Source organism: Anas acuta, chromosome 12, assembly GCF_963932015.1.
Source record: "Anas acuta chromosome 12, bAnaAcu1.1, whole genome shotgun sequence".
NCBI classification, from domain to species: Eukaryota; Metazoa; Chordata; class Aves; order Anseriformes; family Anatidae; genus Anas; species Anas acuta.
In genome coordinates, this window is record NC_088990.1 from 15,007,391 (window position 1) to 15,029,760 (window position 22,370).

At 35.5% G+C, this 22,370-nt stretch overlaps 1 protein-coding gene across 3 annotated transcripts in view; it reads left to right on the forward strand.

The window, feature by feature from the left end:
* The window catches only part of VPS13C (vacuolar protein sorting 13 homolog C), a 93,119-nt gene that overhangs the window by 41,800 nt on the left and 28,949 nt on the right, over positions 1-22,370 (forward strand). For all 3 annotated transcript variants that reach the window (XM_068695171.1, XM_068695173.1, XM_068695172.1), the window contains 21 exons: positions 734-813; positions 1,680-1,739; positions 2,910-3,075; positions 4,107-4,223; positions 4,790-4,893; positions 5,373-5,540; positions 6,013-6,317; positions 6,725-6,869; positions 9,340-9,496; positions 10,330-10,460; positions 11,442-11,611; positions 12,153-12,391; positions 13,916-14,145; positions 14,634-14,726; positions 15,706-16,071; positions 17,018-17,107; positions 17,520-17,675; positions 18,632-18,896; positions 19,705-19,865; positions 20,399-20,520; positions 20,787-21,081. In XM_068695171.1, coding sequence (XP_068551272.1) covers positions 734-813; positions 1,680-1,739; positions 2,910-3,075; positions 4,107-4,223; positions 4,790-4,893; positions 5,373-5,540; positions 6,013-6,317; positions 6,725-6,869; positions 9,340-9,496; positions 10,330-10,460; positions 11,442-11,611; positions 12,153-12,391; positions 13,916-14,145; positions 14,634-14,726; positions 15,706-16,071; positions 17,018-17,107; positions 17,520-17,675; positions 18,632-18,896; positions 19,705-19,865; positions 20,399-20,520; positions 20,787-21,081 — 3,620 coding nt within the window. The remainder of the gene's footprint in view (positions 1-733; positions 814-1,679; positions 1,740-2,909; positions 3,076-4,106; positions 4,224-4,789; positions 4,894-5,372; positions 5,541-6,012; positions 6,318-6,724; positions 6,870-9,339; positions 9,497-10,329; positions 10,461-11,441; positions 11,612-12,152; positions 12,392-13,915; positions 14,146-14,633; positions 14,727-15,705; positions 16,072-17,017; positions 17,108-17,519; positions 17,676-18,631; positions 18,897-19,704; positions 19,866-20,398; positions 20,521-20,786; positions 21,082-22,370) is intronic.

Genomic DNA, 22,370 nt, shown 5'->3' on the forward strand with positions numbered 1-22,370 from the left:
TATGGTAAAATAATATTATGATACAAATCAATAAAAACAAACAATAGAAAAGGGAGGTTATGTGCCAAGTTATTTTCATGATCCTGCTCTCTGTAGTTCAGATTCAGTTTAAGTGTCTCCTGTGATAAGAAGTTCTACTGCTGTTGCTAGAGTTAGCTTGAATATAGTTAGTTGCCTACTTAAAGTCATTCCTGTGAAGTATTCTTTCTGTTCAGCATGTTTTGATGAGCAGTTACTAAGTTGTAACAACTTGAAATTTGTTAATCTGTGCTTTATTGCTACTTCTGGCAGCACTGGAAATCCAGAATACTTCTTGATTTGTGAGGTACCAATTTGAAGCAGTACTCAAGTGATAACAGAAGTAGCTGTGTACTTACAGTAGAAAAGTATGTTACAGAATATATAAATAAAGATAGGAATGTAAAACTATGGGTAGGAATGCAAATAACTTACCAGTTCTGAATCCTCTTGCAGGACCATGCTAATTTTATTTCAATTAGTTTAATTAAACAGATTCAGTAAATGGACAATTAAAAAATAGTAATCATGAATACAGCATTTCACAGGATAGTGCTTGATCTGCAGCTCCTCTATGAAAAGAAGTGTTTCCTTTGATAGTTTCAGCAACAGTAGTATATAATTTAAAAATAGAACAGAGGCATTCAATGGGTGGAAGAAAACTTGTGAATGGAAACACTTTCAATTAATAACTAGATTATTTCTTGATTTGCAGACTCAAATGGAGATCCTCTTTGTATTATTAATTCTTCAAGTAAGACAGATGAACATCTTCTGAAAATGGAATACATTAAGGTTTCAATACCTTTTTAACTAAGATTATTTGGGAACTAAAATAAGGCTTCCGTACTTAGCCTGTGAGAGATGGTTTGTGGGTCTGTTTTTTTTTTTTTCCTGCTTGTTTGTTTTAAAACTTGCATCTAAAACTGTCTGAGGCTTTCTCTCAAATAGCCAGTTTTCAACTTATATCTCATTTTACTCTCTGGTGCATCCATATAGTGCTTGCTTTGTAAGTTAACCCACCTACTGAAATGACTGTGTAAGCTAAATGTGTGTATTCTTCTCTGTAAAGAATACAGAGTAGTACCTTTGTGAAACTTAATAGTTGAGATGGTCTTTGCCTATTCAAGTGAAAGGTGACCTTCATAGGTCTTAAAAGCATTTGAGGAGTAGTAAGTTGCTAGCTGGCTCTTGAGATTTATTTAAAGAAAAAAAAATGTCTTTCAGAAAGCATGTAAATACTTGGGCATCTCAGGTCTCAGGACCAGTGGGATACTATTATTAAAATTTTGTCATTAATGTTAAGAGTAGAGCAAAACAAGTTAATTGGTTCTGACAGAGTACTAAGCATAGATTGATCCAGTCTAAATCTCTTGTATATAAGAGAAAAGAAAATACTGTACCTAGGCAGCTGAACTTTCACAAACTATATGCAATAAAATGTTGCTTAGAGCATTGTGAGTACCCATACTGTTTGCCTGAATAGTGTATTTTAAGAAGAGAGAAGTCTTTTTCCTAAGAGTTCATTGCTTTCCTGTTTTCTTTCACCATGGTAGTAATTGTTGTGTGTGTAGAGAAATAATTCAGTTCATTCTATTAATTGAATAGAAACTGGCTGTAGGCTTAGTTTTTTGTTTTTTGTATTTTTTTTCCTCCTTCAGGCTGATGCAGACGGACCGAATTTTGTTACTATTCACAGAAGCACCAAACAGAGCATTGATGTAAGTAGAGGATGCATTTCATAACTTTAAGCTCCTCAGGTAGTAACATCTGTATGAACCTGTTAATTACTTAGTGAAGAGAACAAGCCCTGTTGTTCTGATCATTAAAGCATACTACTTCATATTTCATTACTTCAAAGAGAAATCCAGGAAAAAAAATGTTTTAAAAAAGAAAAAGTAGTAGTATTTAGCACTGATTAGTTACTTTTCTAGTAGAAGCTGTAGATTTTTAGCTAGTTAAAGTATGTAAGTACATATTTTTAACTGTAGCATATGGGGTGCGTGTGTTCTTCCTTGCCCCAAATGATAAACTTGGCAGCATGTAAAATGTAAACTGTGCATTGCAGAGCTTAAAAGTTCCTAACAGTGAAATTGAGATGAGGTGAAACATCTTATGAACATGTGACATATTCACTTAATGCTTTTTACTTTTCCTGAAAGCAACTGTCTACGTGTAGTTTTCCATAACTTGTGACTTCTAAAGTAAGCAGGCCTTGGTAATTGTTGCTTTTAAAAATGTTTTCGTTTAAAGCAGTCATGGTAGGTTGAGCTTGCTTCTTGATAGAGAATTTGGAGAATTTGACATGACTGATCTACTTTACTGAGAGTCAAGAATGCTGACATACTTTAATGTATCAGTAAAACTAGCATTTTCAGAGAGCTGCTTTCAGCTACACAAAGATGGCTAGCTGATGGTACTTTTCAGTAAGTAGTATTGGCCAGAGTAGTTGCTTTTCATGTGCTTTCTGTTCTGATTGCAAATTTTGAATCTTGTGTTTTTGTGGGTGAGTTCTTTTTTTTTTTTCCCCCTTTTTTTTTTAATCATACTTACTAAAATATTTCTCTATGTGGTTCTACAGATGTGATCCAAAGAGCTCTGTAGCAATGACATGCAACAGAACTAAGAGCTTACTGAAAAGGCCCATCTACATTAAATAACAATTTTGAGACGTGCACGGTACTTCTGTAGTTGTTGCTGTCTTCTCTTCCATGGCTCCCTCATCTACCCTGAAGTTTCTATATGTTGTTAAGCTGAAGGAGGTAGAAAGGGGGATATGCATGTGAAAGAGCAAGAATTTTAATTGTGACCATAACTCTATGTTCATATGCAATCGCTTGGTACTATATGTCAAGTAACAACATTACCGTGTTTCCTTGCCCTTATTTTAGGTTGTCTTTTCAAGTTTGGATCTAGTACTTCACACAGAGGCTTTACTTTCCATCATGAGTTTTCTCACATTCGGTGTTTCATCAAGTGCTCCTTCCAGTACTGAGAAAGCATCAGACCATAAGCCCCAAATAGAAGAACAAGAAAAAGGAAGTGCTCTCAGACAAGGTAATGTAATAATAAAGTCCATGCTTTTGTTGCATGGCAGCATATAGCCTTTGTTTTCAAAGGATACCATTTCAAGTGACAGCACGGCAGCCTGTTCGGTGAAAAGATAGGCACAATTGCATGTGGAGAGAAAAAGATCTTATTTAAAGAAACCCAAAACATCGCTCTGTATAATGTTAGTATTTGGAGAGGCCAGATGACCTTGCTTAATTCTACAAATACTCCTTTCTCCATATGTAATTTTACTAAATAGTAGACTGAAGTGGAACAAATAATGTTGCAGTAAACAGTAACAAAGCCTTTCCAAAACATCGGTGTTATGACTTCGTTGTTCTCTAGTCTGCAGGCTGTAAGAGTGCTTACACTGATAAAAACAGGTGTTCTTGAGCCATGGGGAAGTTAAGTTCTGAACTCAAGGATCTCCCTCAGTCTCGTGCTTATTTTAAAAATTGCTATCTGTAACCTTGAAGTAGTATACATTTTTATACATAGACTCCTGAAGGGTGTTTTGTCAGGGTTTCTGTAGTTGATAACTCTGTACTGTTTGGGAAACACAAGGTTTTCTAATCTGTTGGGATCAAGTTTCTAGTAATTGGTTGTTGTATTTGAATTTTGGCAGCACCTTCAGTTTGGCTGCAGAAATGTTTTTCCTCGTTAATTAAACCTAAATTGGCTGTGCTACTCTATGCAAAAAAGAACATTGAGCATGTGAGATAGTGTTTGAGAGTGTATTCAGTATGCTGTTGCCTTAAAAAACAGATATTGAGGGTAAGAAAAAATACACCATTGTCTTGATTGTTGTTTGCCTATGTTCACTCGTGACTGTTCTTGTGCCAGAAAATAACCATGTTTTAATTAAAAAAAAAAAAAAAAGTTGATTTCATGTCATATCTAACTAGCATTAACTTCAGGGAATAACTGCAAAATCTTTTTTGAAACGTATATATACAACACACAAATAATGTAGTATCTGGTTTAGAACAATTGAGTTACGATGGTGATCTTGTATGTCACTTGGTTTTCCCATCCAGTGTCTGGTAATGCAACCCATGATGATATCTGTGAATTAAAACTCACTGCAAAGCTAAATTCATTCAGCATTTCAGTATGTGATCAGACTTGTAGAATTGCAGACATTAGAATACAAGGTAAGTTCTATTTATTTATTTAATCAGACTAATTAATTGTCAGAAATATTATTTACCTTTGTACAGTGCACACAGACTGATGTGTGCACTACTTACGTGTCTTGTAACTTACGTGTCCTTCAATACACTTTAATTATATAGTATTGCAGTTAACAGTTTTAACAGTTTTAATATCCAAAATGCTTGCAAGGGAAGAAAATGTGAAAATGTTCTCTTTGAAACAAGAAGGCAATCACTTTCTAAGTGCAGTAAAATTAGAAGAAATGAAAACACGATTTGATATATAGCATAAGCTTGAATTCTTGAAGAGCTAGAGTGATCTTAAGTAGTGTCAGGAATATTTTTTTTAACTGTAGTCTTAAAGTCAATAGAACTTGGATTTTTCATATGTAGAAAGGTCAGGACTTCTGCACTGGGCTTAGCATCAGTTGTTACATAGCAGACTTCTAAATTATAAGTCAGTGTTATTTTTTTCATATTCAGTAAGATTTATTTCTTAGAAAAACTATTTAGTTAATAAATGCTTTTTAATAAGTTGCTATCTTCTTTCTTCTATCTCAAATCAGGAATGGATGCATCTGTAGCTGTGAAAACTAAAAAGATTAAAGTATTCTCCAGACTTGAGGACATTGTGATTACAAATGTTGATCCAAAAACAATCCATAAAAAGGTGATGTGTTGCACAGATTAGAAGCAGACAAAAAAACACCCTTTATTGAAGCTATTAAATGAAAGTGCTCTAGTTGATTTGGTCTGATGTATGCATGCGTTATACTAAGTATGAAGTAATGCATCAAATATTAGGCAAAATTTCATTGCTTTACATGTATTTCAGGGAAACAAAGCATGCTTCCATTCATTTTTTTAGTTCTTTTTAATCACGTTTCAATCGTGTTTTCATTGATGTTTTAATTCTGATGAGTAGTGTGGGTTAAATATAAATTGAACTACAGATAATTAAATGAGATGAAACATACCCTGAAGTAGCTAACTTAATTTCTTTTTGTGCCTCACATATGTGTGTTCAAGTACTGCTGATAAATTGCTGTTCATTTGTTTGTGGAAATATTACTTGTCTGAGACCTTAAGCAATAATTTTATCACAGATTATTGTCTGGGAGTTTTAACTATATGGACTTAATCTTCTAGGCTGTCTCCATAATGGGAGATGAAGTATTTAGATTTCAAATGTCGCTTTATCCAGATGCTACTGCAGGTGAAGCCTATGCTGATATGTCAAGAGTGGATGGTAAAATGTCTCTGAAAGTGGGCTGCATCCAAATAATTTACCTACATAAGTTCTTTATGTCTCTCTTGGTAAGACAGTTTCACTTCTCTTCTTGACAGTAGGAGGTTGTTGGTTTTTTTTTTGTTTGTTTGTTTTTTTTAAATAAAGAAGTTTATTCAGCTCTCTCTGACCACTGCACTGTGGTGAGCTGATCTACAAGCATGCACAAGTATTTTGGTGAAGAAATGCCCTTAAAAGTTGCACTGTTTTATTGAAGAATAACAAATAAGGGCAAGGATAAAAAAAAAAAAACAACAAACAAATAGGGAATCTAATCGATAGCTTTAGTATCTTCAAAATCAAGTAAACAGTGTCTTTCCACGTGTTTTTTATTCCTTTTTCTTTTTTGAAACTTCCACAGTTAAATTTGTATTTCTGATACACTGTGTATTTCTGACACAGATAAACTATTTCTCTTTTTTTTTTTTTCTTCAATCTTACTTTTTTTTTTGAGTCTTATTTGCTCTTGTAGATCTCATCTTTTTGACTACTTTCCAACAGAACTTCCTAAACAACTTCCAAACGGCCCAAGAAGCCCTGAATGCAGTGACAGTCCAGGCGGCGGAAATGGCTGCTTCTAGCATGAAAGACTTTGCTAAAAAGAGTTTTCGTCTCTTAATGGATATCAACTTGAAAGCTCCAGTTATAGTTATTCCTGAATCTTCAACTTCCTGTAATGCTTTGATAGCTGATCTTGGCTTAATCAGAGTTCAGAATGAATTTAAGCTGGTGTCTTCAGATGAGTCTTCTCTTCCTCCAGTCATTGACAACATGGATATACAATTAACTCATTTGAAATTATCAAGGTATACATAGGGTTGCTTTCTACCTTCAGAAATACTTTCCTAAGAAAACAGGTCCATATTCCATCTGTAGCTGTTCTATTATTTAAGGATTAGGGCCAGTGGACATGTTCAAAAAACAAGCACCATCAAAAAAACCAAAAGAAAACAAAAGAAAACAAAAGAAAAAAACATTGGCTTAAGAATGCATCTAGATAGGGATACATGCCCACAATCTTTTTAAAACTTCTTGGAAAGAAAAGAACGATAGGGGAGTAACTGAAGCACTTCTAATGTACAAACCTGGACCTAAGTGCATGTATATACACATTATTATCAAAGAACCATAATTGTGCTAGATTATAATTATGTTATTTGGGGTTCTGCAGCTACTAATACCTGTCCTGTATTGATTATATCATCTTTTGTAGGTGCATTTTATTCACAGATTCTCAAACAGATTCTGAAATTCTGTGTCCTGTGAGTTTGACTTTACTGGTCCAGAGAAATTTAGCAGCAACTTGGTATCATAAAACCCCAACAATTGGAGTCAAAGGAGACTTAAAACCAATGCAGGTAATATCATGGCAAATCAGAGCTAGAATGAAAGTTATAATTATTCTTGGAACAGTATTTAGTCTACTTACCAAACTTGTAGGCTAGTTACAGTTTGTATTCTTTACAGAATATTATTACAGAATATTCTTTACAGAACATTAACACTTAAGCCTGACTGTCCCATTCATAGATGTGCTAGTTTTGGTATTGTATAACAAATAGTTTTGGTAGTTTCGTGCAAATGAAATAGTCTGTTTTTATGGAGGAGAAGGGAGTCTGTTGCAGCCATCATTTGAATTAATAGCCAAGTCAGTAAGGTTTATCTGTTGAATTAGTATTTAGATTACTAAGGTTTTAAATTGTTTAATTGTAATAATCAGTTATTTGAGTGTTCAGTAGTTGTAGTGGAAATTAAAATGGTAGAGGTAGGTCTCTGAGGCAGTAGTTCAAAATGATGCTTGATGACTTTTCAGACAAAGGGGTTTACTTCCTTTTTTCCTGTGTTGACCATAAGGATTTAGGTGGGTAGAAATAGACTGCAAGGCCTTGTCATTGTATATCAGACTAATTTCATTCCTTTGTCTATGCTGAAGTCAGCTGTAGCAGTAGTGAAGCACAGAGTAATATAATACTGAAGGAGTACTATTAAAAAAAAAAAAAAAAAAGGATTTAGAGAAAATACTCAAACATTATGTATTTTTGGCTAAGTGACTGTATCTTCCCACTTTTTTTGCTGCTTATTTTTTATGACTGTCGCGTTAAAGGGGTGTAGCTGATTAACTGTTACGGGCCCGGTTGGATTCAGAGTACTGAACCAGTTGGACATTCACCAAAAACACATTAACCGCCTGGGGGTCCAGTCAGACATTCACCAAAAACGCATTAACGGTCTGGGGGTCCGCTCGGACATTCACCAAAAACGTATTAACCACCTGGGGGTCCGTTCAGACATTCACCAGCAATGCATTAACCGTCTGGGGGTCTGGTTAGATTCAGAACACTGAACTATCACGGATAACCACCCTCACCCTAGTTGCATTAATGAGAGCTATCACAATGCAATCAAGTATGGTTTATTACAGCAACAGATAATCAGGTTCTTTTGGATTGCCGGTGATAGTGACTATCTGCAAAAAGCAAGCTAGTATGCATGAAATACACAGGTGTTATAGGTGTTACAGATGTTATACAGGTGTTGTAGGTGTTACAGATGTTAGAGATGTTACAGGTGTCACAGGTGTTACAGGTGTCACAGGTGCGCAGCCTAGAAATAAACGCGTTAAAAGGATCAAAGACTCTATAGAGATTTATAAGCAAATATTCAGATCTCACCCAAAGGCGTCCCAATGGGGGGGGAAGAGAGGCTCAGCCCGTCGACTGATCCCAGGAGTCAGGAGGTCCTAAGGATGTTGTATTTCCTCGGGATGGTATCTCCCCTGACGATGGTATCTTCCCTAACATCCCCTCTCTCTTGGGCCAATTTATATTATTTTCTGTCTTCTAGGTGGAGCTTGAGTGGCTCTAGTCAAGCATATCTTAGTTATGATTGGTGTAAAGTTTTCCTGTCTCCGTTTAAAGTAATAGGCTCCGAGAAATTCAGAGCGCATGCTCAATGAGGGGTGGTCGCACCTTGGAGGCGGGTAGCTTTTGGGATGGAGGTGTGTTTTGGTATTATAATGATATTATAATGAGCAAAGAGTACACTAGGGTACAGCATTTGTCAAAACATGACAGGTCTTTGGCTTAGGGTGGCAAAAAGTGCAGCTTTGTGCACAAGAACAATCGAGGCTCCACCTGATTACAGAGCCTAGCCGTGGTGTCTCCACTCCACTCCACGCTCCGTGGTGTTCCTTAGAGCTAGCACACCAAGTTTCCCCAGCGCGATAGCATCTAAGGTTGGGAGCCTAGGGAATGCAGTTATGCCCTACCCTGAAAGCCTCTTCAATGCTGTACCCTTTCCTTAAAAGTGTGAATGTTAGTTTTATTTTCCTAGTTACTTCAGGCATTTACACCACAATGACCCTGCAATATTATAAATGTATTGAAATCCATTAACTCTTCAGGGACTTAATGAATAACAGTTGCTTCCACGTATACAACGAAATGGCGATTTTAATGTTATCTGTCTGTTTCTGTATTACTGATTTGTTAAGAAGCATTTATTTTTATCAATTATTATATTTCTGCAGCTAAAGAGCCTTTGAAAGACCAGATAATATTTAACACAGTTCTTATTGTAACGCCTGTTCACAACAAGCAGCTAATTATATATAAGGAGAAGTGGTCCAACTGTTTTTACTCAAATTTAAGATGTTTTGAGCAGGATTATTTTGACTGACTGATATGCTTATAGTGTAATCTTATTTGACTGACTGATATGCTTATAGTTGTTTTTTCTAAACACTTGCTTACAATTGACAAAGATAGGGTTCTGCACTGGAAGGAGATAACATCACCAAAAATAGGTTGTGTGTTTGTCACTTTACAGATTGCACTCAGTGAAGATGATCTAACTGTTGTCATGAAAATTTTACTTGAGAACCTTGGAGGGGCTTCTTCCCAGCCAAGTACTCTGCAGCAGAGCATTGAAGATACCCAGATGGTTAAAAAGGGGAAAGTTTCAAATGAATCCGATTCCTCTGAGGGTATGTTAAATTCTGTAGCTATATAGGTATATGGAGAGGACTATGTGCAATTCCAACATGTTGGTCTGAAACAGTGCAAATAAATCATTTTTCTTAATGGTTATGAATGAGTTTATGAAAAGTTACAAATACGAATGTATGCACATTCCAAAAACATTGCAATGCAAGCTGTTGACAGTCAAAAATTTTGTAGCTGTTGCTTGCAATTAATCTTTTATAGGGTGGTATTCTTCAGCCTGTATCAGAGGCTGAAATTGCAGGTTTAAAACAGATAAAACCCAAACCAACAAGCTTCCCCAGAATATTCATGAACAATTATAAAAATTATGTAGGATAATATCTTTTTAATATTTAAAGAGCATGTTAATGTAATCAGTATGTGTTTCTAGCTGAAATATGGTTAAGTTTGCCAATTTGTTTGTTCAAAGCATAATAGTGTTCTCAATGTCAAAAGTTTTTCAACCAATAGTTTGTTTTGTTTGTTTTTTCAACCAAAGCTATACTATGAAAAGAATCTAGAAGGAAGAGTAATGCAAATTGTGGTATTGCTACTTTATGTAGTTGACTAAAAGAGGAACAGCCACAGTAAATTAATGACAACTTTAAAAAAAAGTACTTAAACCACTCAGAGCATGGTAATTTTAACATCTATTGAAGAGAACAGTATGCTATTGAATATGTAACTGTGAGTTGTCCTGAGTAGTCATCCTAACTTTTCCTCTTTCTCTGACTCTTGGATTTTAACTAAAAAAAAAACAGAACTCAAACCCAGAAAACTATCCCCAAGCTTAGTATTCTAAAGAAATGTAAAAATACTTTATTTTTATCAACAGACCCTCTTCTTGCTTTTGGACAAGAAAGTGTTTCTACAGTTGAGTCTTCTGCAGAACGTTACGAAACACTTAAATTCGACTTTAATTTTGAGTCACTTTCAGTAATTCTCTACAATAGAGATATGAATCAGGTTTGTGACAAAGCTTTTATTATGCTGCTGGGGTGGGGAACTTTGCACATGGACAGAACTCCAGATAGTAAAATAAAATATTTTATCTGTTGTCTTGACCTTGTTATGCTTGCCTTATGGATCTTTGGCAATTTATCCTTCAACCTGGAGACTTCGAGCATAGAATAGACTTAATTTGAAGAATGTCAGTGCACTTCTAAAAATCACACATTTAAAAAAAAAACAACCAACCAAAACAACCCACCATCTCTTTTGGTCATTCAAGTCTTGATTCCAGCTATCCAACCTAAAAAATTAAAGAAAGTATGAATTGCTGGTCTCCATGATGCTAGTTTAGTGCATGGCTGTATCGTTAGTAAGCAGCTGCAGTATGTACACGATCCATACTTCCCTCTTACATAGCTCTGAGTGTGAGCTATTAACAAACGTCCTGAGCAAGTCAAACTGTGCTGAAAACAGAAGAGAAATGTATAATGCTGCCTTACTATCATGATTTCATAGGCTTTGTATAGATGTGAGGGTTCTTGCTTTTTACACCTTGGGACCTAGTGATTGGGTGGTAGCTTTGCGTTTAAAGTGACTGTAATAAAGGAATTTGCAGTGGGTATGTTTTGAAAAGTTCTTGTGGAATGAGCATCACCAGGAAGAAATGCACTAATGTAATATGGCTTAAATGCCTTGTTTATATCATTTCTATTTAATGCTGATGTCCTAGTTGTAAATGGAGTTACTGTGATGGGAATGGAGGGATTCTCTGGTAGAAGGTTCAGAGTCACGTGAAATATCATTCGATCATGCATTCTGAACAACTGCTAGAAATGATGTGTACTTCAGTTAATTTCTTTGACTAATTGTATGGTTAAAGGACTCAGGACATGAACATTTGCAGATTGCAATGCACATTTGTGTCATTAGCCTCATGAGAAGTGTGATTACTACTTTGTTCTGTGATAAGTAATTTTACTGCTTCTCATTATATAGAAGTCCCCGCTTTTGCTGCATAGTGACAGATTACGCCTTGGTGAACTCCGACTGCATCTCATGGCATCGTCAGGCAGAATGTTTTCCAATGGCTCAATGGATATAAATGTTAAACTTAAGGCATGTACACTGGATGATCTCAGGGAAGGAATTCAGAATGTGACACAAAGGTAAGTATGAGTGCATCAGAAATGAAAAAGTCCATGTAGTTTATGAGGAAGACTGTTTCATAGACCTATACTTTGCTTCACATGACGCTGATAGAATGTAATAGGTCTGTCAGTTGTGCTATGCACTAAAGCAATTAGTAATGTATTTTTAATAATGTTAAACAGGTTTCTGCAAATTATATGTTGGCTTATAAGGTAATCCAAAAAATACGTGGGAGGCTTGAATACTACAGTCAACTGTGGTGAAGAAATGAGTAGAGTGCAACCAGCCTCGGTTAGGGAGTTCTAGGTACTGTACTGTAGTCTGATTATTACACGCTGCATGTGTAATTCGTGAATTGTAGGACACAGTTAAAATAGAAATTATTCCTCTGTTAGAGAAAAGTCTATATCCTAATTTCTCTGTAGAAAATGTTGATTGCTTATTTAGTAATTCTTTTAAAAATGACAAAGGGAAGGGACAATGATATTATGTATCCTATTTTTACTATATTACTGTGTTATGCTATTGCAAAGAATTGTTATTAAACTTCTTTTCCAGAATGATAGACAAGAAGTATGACACAAATGACAGTTGTATGGTAGATATAAGATACAAACAGGATGAAAATGGAACTGAAGTTGTTGCCATCCTTGACAAGCTGTACATATGTGCCAGTATGGAGTTTTTGTTGACAGTAGCGGATTTCTTTGTTAACTCAATGCCGGCATCTTCAGCTGAAAAATCTACACAAGTCCATTTAAAGCACGTTGCTTCTGGGAAATCCAAACCAGAAACAGGTCTGTAAAACTGCCTTCTTTCCCCTTTCTTTTCACAGATCTCATACTAGAAAAAAATCATCCAAAAGTGTTCAAGTGCTTATCTTGCTATCAGACAATATGAAGAAAAAATACAATCTAAATTGTCCATAGATTACTGATATAGATAATTGTCCCTAGGTTACTGCTATATTAAGTAACCAGGTTGTGCTCTGCAACAGAACTAAATACTGAAAGGCATCCCTCTACTTAGTATTTTTACTCATCTTATTTACTCTTATTTCTGCGAAAGAAGCAAGACTGACTATGTGGACAGTAGTTAAAGTAAAAAAAGAACAACTTGCTCCTCAGATGTGAGTGGCAAAGAGTGTCTTTTCTATCTGCAAGCTAAGAGTTTTGAAACTGTATGTTGGTATTTCAACGGATAATAACTGTTTGTTATTGCTTCAAAGATATGGTAAACTAAGTTTTTGATGAAGGCAACTTTTCTCTTTTTGGTTAAAGACTGAAAGTGTGGTATGATGAAACAAGGGCACAAAAGACCACTTTTGAGTTGAGTTTTGTTGGGTTGTAAGTGATAGCCAGGCTCACCTGACTTGTGGTCTGACCTCATCTGTGGGCTTTGTTGTTTGGACTGTTATCCACAGCCTTATCTTTTGGGAACTTGGCAGTGTGTTGAGAGTGAGCCCTAGGTTTTATAAATTGTTCTAGTTATGTCAGCAGTTCACTTCCTTTCTTCTTCCCTTGACGGAGATGTGCCAAATCCCATGATAAAGGAGGAATGATACACATGCCAGAAAAAGGGTACTTTTAGTGGCTGCTCAAATGTGTTGGCTACTCAAATGTGTTGCTGGCTGCAGCCAATGATGCCTGGCTTTCTTTGCTTTTGCTGTTGTAGCACCCCAGGCCTCAACTTGGCATTTTGTTCAATTGCATGGGTACAATATTCTGATGTTTCCAGCAAGTGCTAGGCTCGGGAAACCTATGTGATGAATACTAGCATGCATGAGGGTTACATACCCATATACCTCCTGATCATTTAGAACTGAAGTGTCTTGATCCATCGTTAGTATGTTAGAGTCCTCCTTTGAACTAAGATACATGTGATTTTATCCTGTTTGGAGGCTGAGTGGATAGTCAGACAAGAAATCGAAATGAAATTAACAGTGTACAATTAGAAAATCTTCACTCTAAAGAATGCTTTAGGTATTGAACCAGAAGATAACTGTTGTGAATCTGGCTTTATAGAGCCATTACTTAGGTTGATTGCAGAGCATTGAGTGAATAATACTTTTATGTAGTATCAAGAGACAGTTTCTTCAGAATGAAACTGCTGACCAGTTTGCTGCTGATTCTGAACACTGTGATTTTACTTTTTAGTGAAATACTTTTTAGTGAAATAGCATTACTGTAAAGACTGAGGTACTTGTAAAATTTATACCTTTAAAAACTATGTACCAATTTTTATGCATAGTTGAGGTATTACATATATAATAATGCTGTTGAGCCTGTTATATTCAAGGGTGGTTTTACCTATTTTCACAGAAACATCTGTATGGCCAAATATGAGAGTAAAAGCTGTGATCATGGATCCAGAAATTGTGTTTGTTGCTAATTTGACGAGTGCTGATGCCCCTGCCTTAAAAGTTTCTTTCCAATGTGACTTATCTATGAATTCGGGAAAGCTTGCGCAGAGGATGACTGCTCAAGTGAAGGACTTCAAAGTGTTGGCTTGTGCCTTTCTCAGAGAAAAACAAGACAAGAGTGTTACTAAGGTATGAAAACTTGATTTCCAGAAAGAAAAAATTAGTGACAACTGCTGGCAGGCATGTCTGTCTGTTGGTATATCCATAACACTCAGAAAATTCAGTTCTCATGTAATTATTATAAAGATAGGAAATCGCTGTGTGTATGCGGTGTGCCGTTTAAAAGTGAATCATTTGTCAGAATGCGCAAGACTTCATCACATAGATCTTTGTTTAAAACCTGTGTGGTGGATCATTACGTTGAAGTAAAGGCTTCTTAGTGAAGAAACTGCATGAGGGATTTTGAAGACTAAGAATACATCTACGCAACTTTGTTTACTGCAATTCCAGCAATTTTACATGCTGGAATGAAGCACAGTAACGTAGAAAGAATGCTGTTACTTGATAATAGTTATTTTATTGGGTCAGCAGCCTTTTGCCAATGGGATTAAAAAATACAAGTATTTCAAAGGCTAGAATCCAGGAGTAACCTTAATCAAATCGTATTTTTCTCTCAGGTGTTACAACCATGTTCTCTGGTCATGGAAAATATGAGGCATGTTTCAGGGTTACAAACTGTGGTACTAACAATTGAAGAACTTGTTATAAAGGTAAGTTAGATTATTAAAGCTGTCTTGGGAAGAAGAGCTTCATTTCTAAAATGAGCTGTAGTTTAGTTTTTTTAATCCATGTACCCCTATTGAAAACTTCTGTTTCTTCTATTAATTTTGGAAATAGGCATTTTTGTTTATCAAGGCTACTCTGAGTTGGAAAAATCATTACATATTTATTGCTTTGGTTATCTCTTGGCAAAAAAAGGGCAAATTTAAATATTGGATACTAGGATTCCTCCCACTAGTTTCTTCCAATTTTATGAAACAACCCTTTCCCTGCCACTGCCACTATTTTTCTCTTCAGAGAGGTTTATAAACAGGAATGTGCACAGAAGTGCATGTTAACTTAAGGCTCTTAATGTGATTTCCATGGTGATACACAATGTGAAATACAGTGTTCTTAGTAGGTAATTTATTAAGCAAATATAAAGTTACCTCTGAGTATAACTTGCTAACTCTCCTATAAAAATTGTCATACTTTTTTATTTCTGATTTGAAAGAATAGCCAGTAATGAAATTTAAATTGGAAATAATAGTATGTTGTGCTTAAAGCTTTTGACAGATGTACTGTGCCTTTAAGTGAAATGGTATTGAACTGATAGCTTTTTTGAACACCTTGAAATTCTTAAAAATTAATTTTTAAGTGTTGATGATTTACAGTTTAGGAGGGAAAAGTTGTCTGGCTGCTGTTGTGGGAATACCATGTATCGGTGAAAATGAAATTGCAATCTGAGAATATTCTTCTTGATCTGTGGGATTGTGAGAGAGGAACTAGAAAAGGTTGTGAGAAAGGAAAACAAGAGGAGGTACATGAATAGGTTCTGTTTCTGTTTTTTAGATAACTTTTTTTTAATACCATATACCTGTATCAAGAACCTAAGAGTTACTTGCCATTTTCATCTGTCATGTATTTTATATGTTCATCAATTTTAAAATGTTTTGAGTAATAGAGGATTTTTTGTTGTTGTTGTTCAAGATCTCACCAATAATTCTAAATACTGTGGGGACCATTATGGCTGCCCTAAAGCCAAAACCAACAGAAGAGGATTCTAGAGGAACAACTGAAGTTTGTGAAAATTTGTGGCAAGTGAAGCCTTTAGATCAGTACAATGCTTGGTTTCTTGGTGTTGATGTAGCTACAGAAGCAACAGAAACTTTTAAGGACCCTGAGCATGCTGTGAAACAAGAGAAGTTTGACGTTGTAGTGAAATCTGTTCAGATCACCTTGGAATGTGGTCTGGGACATCGCACTATCCCTTTATTGTTGGTAGAATCTGTATTTTCAGGTGTGCTTAAGAACTGGTCCTCACTGATGGAGGTCTCTGCTGATATGTCACTGGAGGTTTGTACAATCAAATTATTTGCAATTTAAAAAGTTACTGCACTTACCATAATGTTCAAGTAACTTCACTTTTGGTAGTTTCTACCAGTAGTTGAGTTAACAATAGGTTTACATTATAATGGTCTTAGGAATTATTCAGTAGTCAGGCAAGTATTGAGTAAGCATAGCATGTTTCTTATAGGAATTATATAAAAAGATCAGCACTAATATACGTGAATTCAGTAGGAGCTTTTAACGGCAATTACTACTGTGAAATAATTAACTTCTATATAATAATAACTCTGTTCTTTACTGGTTATGCAAATAACCTTCTTTGCATTGTTAGGTGTGAATGTCATAATAGAGTATGGCAGATGCATACTTAATCATATAAAATGAGGTCCCAAAAGGGAGGAGGGGTGAGGAAAACAGCTGAAAGTAAGCTTCCGGAATTGCACCTGGCAAACAGTTCTGTATTCAGATTTGCAGTGTTTGAAGAGAGATGAATATTTATGGTGGCATTTAGATGAGTTGTTCCAGTGGGCCAGATCTAGACTAAAGAGTTTTTGTTCGGGCCAATTGCTATTTCATAGTAAAATGAAGTACTTGCATTGTTAAAGTTACTGATCTCAAAGTCATTCTCACAGACACCATAGAAGAGAACAGAAACTGCATTGTATTAATAAAATGTGTTAAACAAAAAGCTATGTAATTACTAAGCTGTTTGGTCCTATTTCTTTATAAGTTAATACTTTAAAAATTATGTCACTGAAGAAAAAACGTATGATGCATTTCACTTGTGTGTATTGATTTTTGAAGCTGTTAAAAACTAATACTAGACTTCTGAAATGTGAAACAGATTAAAACAGCTTTTTTAGTGTACTAATTACTTTAGGAAGGAACTTAGGAACTCATACTTAATTTTGATTCTTCCTTTGTTCATACTTAATTTTGATTCTTTCTTTAGGTCCATTATTACAATGAAACTTTTGCAGTATGGGAGCCTCTTATTGAAAGAATTGAAGGAGGAAAGAAGCAATGGCGTTTAAAGCTGGAAGTATGTAAATGTACTGGAAACTGTAAATACTTGGTTTGAATAGACGGTTTTATTTTGGTAATTTTTTCTAACAGAAAGGTGACCATTAAAATGCTGTTGCTTGGAGGGAGCTACAGAATTTCGCAGGGAAATACTCAGTCTGTAGAAATCTGAGTAATGTTACTTGTCTAGTGCATGAGCAAAGTATAGCATGCAACCACACACACAGAAATGGAATAAAATAACTTGTTTGCCTTCAGTATTGGTATAAAGTTTCCATGTTACTGACAAGTTTAAGATGTATTACAGATTTATGAGGTAAGGTAGGTATTCTTTGCTTGGAAAAAGTTTGAAGTGTAGAGCAAGCTTTTTCCTGTTATAGGAGGAAATAGTTCAATATGTTCATAATTGCCTATAGAAATTTTGGTTTTAGATGAAGAGTAACCCTGTCCAAGAAAGAAGTTTGATGCCTGGTGATGATTTCATTATTCTTCCTGAACCACAAACTGCAGTTAACATTTCTTCAAAGGATACAATGAATATAACAATATCCAAATGCTGTCTCGCTGTTTTCAGTAACTTGGCCAAGGTAATCCTAACAGGCAAAAGGTGCCAAATTATTTAGCTTTGGGGGAAGTTCTGACTTCTGAAGGGCTTTCTGTGCTGCTTTCTCAAGCTAGTGATTGTTTTAGAGCCCTGAGAAAAATGTTACCTAGCAGGAGTTTTACTCAGATAGCCCTTCAGGGGTAAAAAAAAAAAAAAAAGGTGGTGCTGGCTTTTGCAAGGGAGGTAAATTTCTGTTAATATGTCAGAAGATGGATTGTAAGAAACATCTGTGTTTATTGGAGGGCTTTATTTTCATTCAGCTTGCTGCTTCTTTTTAAGACTTGTTCCATGGTAGAACTAAGAAGAGTGTGCGTTTTAGGGTTGGCTGTTAAACTGTAAAAGTAGAAAGTTCCATGTTTTTTAATTCTTTTTTCCTTATTTTTTCTTTTGGTAATGTGCACACTTCTGAGTGTCCAAAGCTTTTTTTTTTTTTTTTAGTGGGAGAAGAAATTTTGGTAACTATATGAAGTCATTTGTACAGAATCTTTCTCACTCCCAATTGTTTTAAATTTTAAATGAACAAGCATTCTCTAAGCTAGTGTATTGGGGGGGGGAGTCAGGTGTCAGTTAATACTACTTCTGTGTAATAAAACATGTTAGTAAGCTTATGTTGTGGTTAAGTACTAAGTATGTGCATGGTGAATGTGTTTGTGAATTTGGTGTACCATATCTTTTAGTTTTCTCTTACAACTCTCCAACAACACTGAAAATATCCGTATGAGGAAGGAGCATGAATACTTAGCATGGTATCATTTGCTGTTAGCCACAGAACAGTGAAATTGCACATAATTAAACTTCACTTCTCTGAAATATTACTATAGATATCTATCTATATATAGTGTGTATATAGGGAGTTTTATTTATATATATATTCAATATTTACTTATGGTTGCATACTCATTATTATATTAATTTAATTATGGATGTTCTTCATTGCAGGCATTTTCAGAAGGGACTGCATCCACATTTGACTATTCCTTTAAAGACACGGCTCCTTTCATAGTGAAAAATGCCCTGGGTGTTCCTCTCAAAGTGCTTCCTAGCTCCAGTTTTCGGATTGTTAATTCAGTTGAAAAAGCAAATGTGAACCTTGTAGAAAGTGGCCAGAATATGGAACTAGAATACTCAGTTTTTGAAGCTCCTCAACAAGGAAAGCTGTCTACGTTGCATCGGCAAGAGAGTTCCATCTTCTCTTTAAATTTAGGTATTGTAATAGGGAACATGGCATGTTGCTATACATTGAGAATGGGAAAAATGGGGGAGTCAGCATGGTTAAATTCAATGTAATTAAAATTTAGGGTGAGGTATGTTGTGTTGAAACTACTTCCAAGTACTGTTAGCAATTGAAAACAAACTAAAACCAGCTACTGCTGGCTTCTTAAAATGATGCAAAATTTATTCTGCCCAGTTTTCCAGAGAATGAAAAGTACAGTATTTTTCCTACCTCCTTGAACAAAATGGAAGATGCTTTAGTGTAGTCATTGATAGGTCATCTTAAAGACTCCTGAGACATAGGCTTGTGGGTTCCAACTCCTATTAAACAGGATCTTCATTTCTCAGCATCCTTACTACCTTTTTTTTTTTTTTTTGTAGTTATTTTGCTTAGAGCATTTATGAATATTCTGTATTTTCAGCTTTGCTAGAGAATATTGCTAGGGGCATAGGACATGATAACTCCTCATACATAATTTTTTTCCCCCCTCTCTTTCTAATTCCTTATGAAGATACTTGGCCATGATGAAAAGATAATGCTCAGTGTTGCAGTTGTTAACTTAAAAAACAGCCTAATCATCATAATATGATGTTATGGAAAGTTAAGATCTTCAAGAGTTTTCTGCCTTTAAGCTTGAGTTTTCCCTTGTGCTCAAATGCCACTTAAAGTTGGTTTTGCCAGAGGGCAACTTCGACAATTGTTGCCGAGTCTAGAGAAACTTAAATATTGTTCAATTCTTAAAAATGGTAATGTGATTTATATTTTGCATGATTAACACTTGTGTATTTTTATGGATTAGAACTTCAAGGATACAATGAAGTAGTAAACATTCCCATTGCCAAACCAGGGCGGCGACTGTACAACATGAAAAGCCTTCTTGTTGATCGTACAGACTCTATTATTGTCCAGATAGATGCTACAGAAGGAAACAAGGTTGTTAGTGTACGATCTCCTCTGCAGGTAAACAAAATAAAACCTGAAATAAATATTATTTCTTCTGAGTGACTTGGCTTTTCTTACTTTTTTTTTTTTTTTAAGATAGTACTTTTCCCAAAATCTAATTAAAGGGAAATTATTAAGTAATGTACTGTATTTGTTAAATTATTTTTTGTTTATACCATACACATTTTTTTTCTGGGAGATGAAAAGTTAGATTTTTGTTGTAAATTATTCTTTGTTTAGCTTTCTAATATCCTGAACACAGAGTTTGGAATACATACATTGTTTGTAATTATAAGTTTGTAATTATAAGTTTGGAATACATACATTGTTTGTAATTATAATTGTTTGGAAATTATAAGGAAGCATAGTTTTCTTGTATGCTTGCATGTCGTTCTCCTTCAGAATTGTATTTGTTACTAAGATGTGTTTAAGTCTATTGTCCAGGTGAATGATTAAATCTACTATTTTTCTTCCTTTTTGCTATTCATATATTTTCTTTTAGAAATGAGTACCAAACAAATGTAATGAAAGGTTATGCTTTTTCATCTTAGATCAAGAACCATTTCTCCATCCCATTTATAATCTATAAACTGGATAGGGACTCCAGATCGCCGGAGCCGATTGGCATAGCTAAGCCAGAGGAGGAATTTCATGTTCCTTTACATTCATATAGGTATGTTCCTTTCTGTTCTATAGGGCTATTGTTTGCAAGACTGATACACATATACAGCATTATTGTGGAAACTTAAATTTGTAGTTGGAACACTTCCTGGTTGGGTAAAACAAAATAAAAATCCAACAAACAAAACTGTCTTTATTAGGTAATTACACAGTGTGCTTGCAAAAACCTTCCAGAAAGTCAGCAATTGCTTTCAGATGGGTGATGGTAGCTGTTGATGCAAGTATATTGTGTGTACCTGTTCTGTTCTTTTGCCGTAGGTGTCATTTATATGTTCGACCAACAGGAACATTAGAGGGTCAATTCAGAGAGTCCACGACTTACATTGCCTGGAGAGAAGAGCTACATAGAAGCAATGAAGTGAAGTGCTTGTTACAGTGCCCAGCCACTGAGATGAATTTTTTGCCTCTAATAGTCAGCTCAACAGCTGTACCCGATCAACTAAACTTTATTTCAGCATCTGGAGAGGAGTGGGATCCTGCCTACATTATCCACCTTTATCCTACGCTGACTGTGAGGAATCTTCTGCCGTACTCCTTGAGATATTTACTTGAGGTGGGTTATTCCATGTTTCTGTTTTGAAATGCTTTCCTTGATTTTAATGAAGATTTGCATACACTTAGAACTGGAGGTGAAAGTAGTATAGAAGATACTGAATGCTGTTTATTGTATTTTCTTTTGTAAGTTACAAAGTTGGTTGATGGATTAGCCCTGGGAGTTTGGGGGATTAGTTATTTTTCGTTTGGATCTACTTCGCCAGTTTCACTTTGCTCCTGAAATATTAATCCTGTATTGGAGTGGTGTACCCCTTAAATCCTTCTGAGACCCTGTTCATGTATTGCAGGATAGCTTTTGTTTCACAGGGAAAGATAAAAGGAAAAAAGCCTGAAAAGCACCTGTACTTTCTTCTATGTAGAAAGACAACTTGTCTCCATTCCAACACTGACTCTTAGTATACTGAGTGCTACTGTGAGGCCTCCCTTGCACAAATCAGAAGATTTCTTTGCAGAATCCTATGCAGATGTTCTTGCTCTACTTTTAGTATCTTCTGTTTCTAACACACGTTTTCACAGAAAAAGCTGAATGATTCTGGTAAATAGAAATGGTATGAGGATCTGCAACTATCATCCTAGTTTGTTCTTTTTTGTCCTGGTCACACAACTGGCTGTCACATTCCTTTAGATCATCCTTTTGCTTCTGTCTGCTATAGTAAGAGCACTATTACCAATTTTCCTTCCCTTCATTCCACTTCAGTACCCAAAGTTAATGTAGAACAATGTGCCATTGCCTTAAATAAACCAGTAATTCAAATTGGTTTCTGAAGTAACTTCATCTGTAGGTGAGCTTATAGTCTTTATGTCCATCAACTAACAAAGCCTGGCCACTGCTCAGTATGGTATGATACACTGTTTTTTTTAGCTAAAATGAGGAAAGCTGCTGTTCTGACGTGCTGTTCTCTAAGGAGAGCTGTGGTACCCAGCAGTATTGGCACAGCTGCCGGATTCCTGTCTTGTGTGTAGTTTCATGTGAAATGTCTTGGCTATGCATTTGCAGCATAAAAAAAAATCGGTATTGCACCTAGTAGCATTGCCATGGAAATGAGAACTCATTGCCAAAATCTACCGGAAGTCATGGAGGAAGGAAGGAACAAGGACAGGGGATACATTGGAACTCATTTGTCATCCTGAAATCTAGAATTTTTAGTCTTTACAGTCCTGCAAGAGAGTGCAATTGACCTCAGGTGATTCATAGGATTGGGATCAAATGAAAGTGATTGGAAGTTGGGATATATGGTACTAAAATGTGTAAAGCACGAGTACCCTGAAAGACAAGAAAAATGCTGT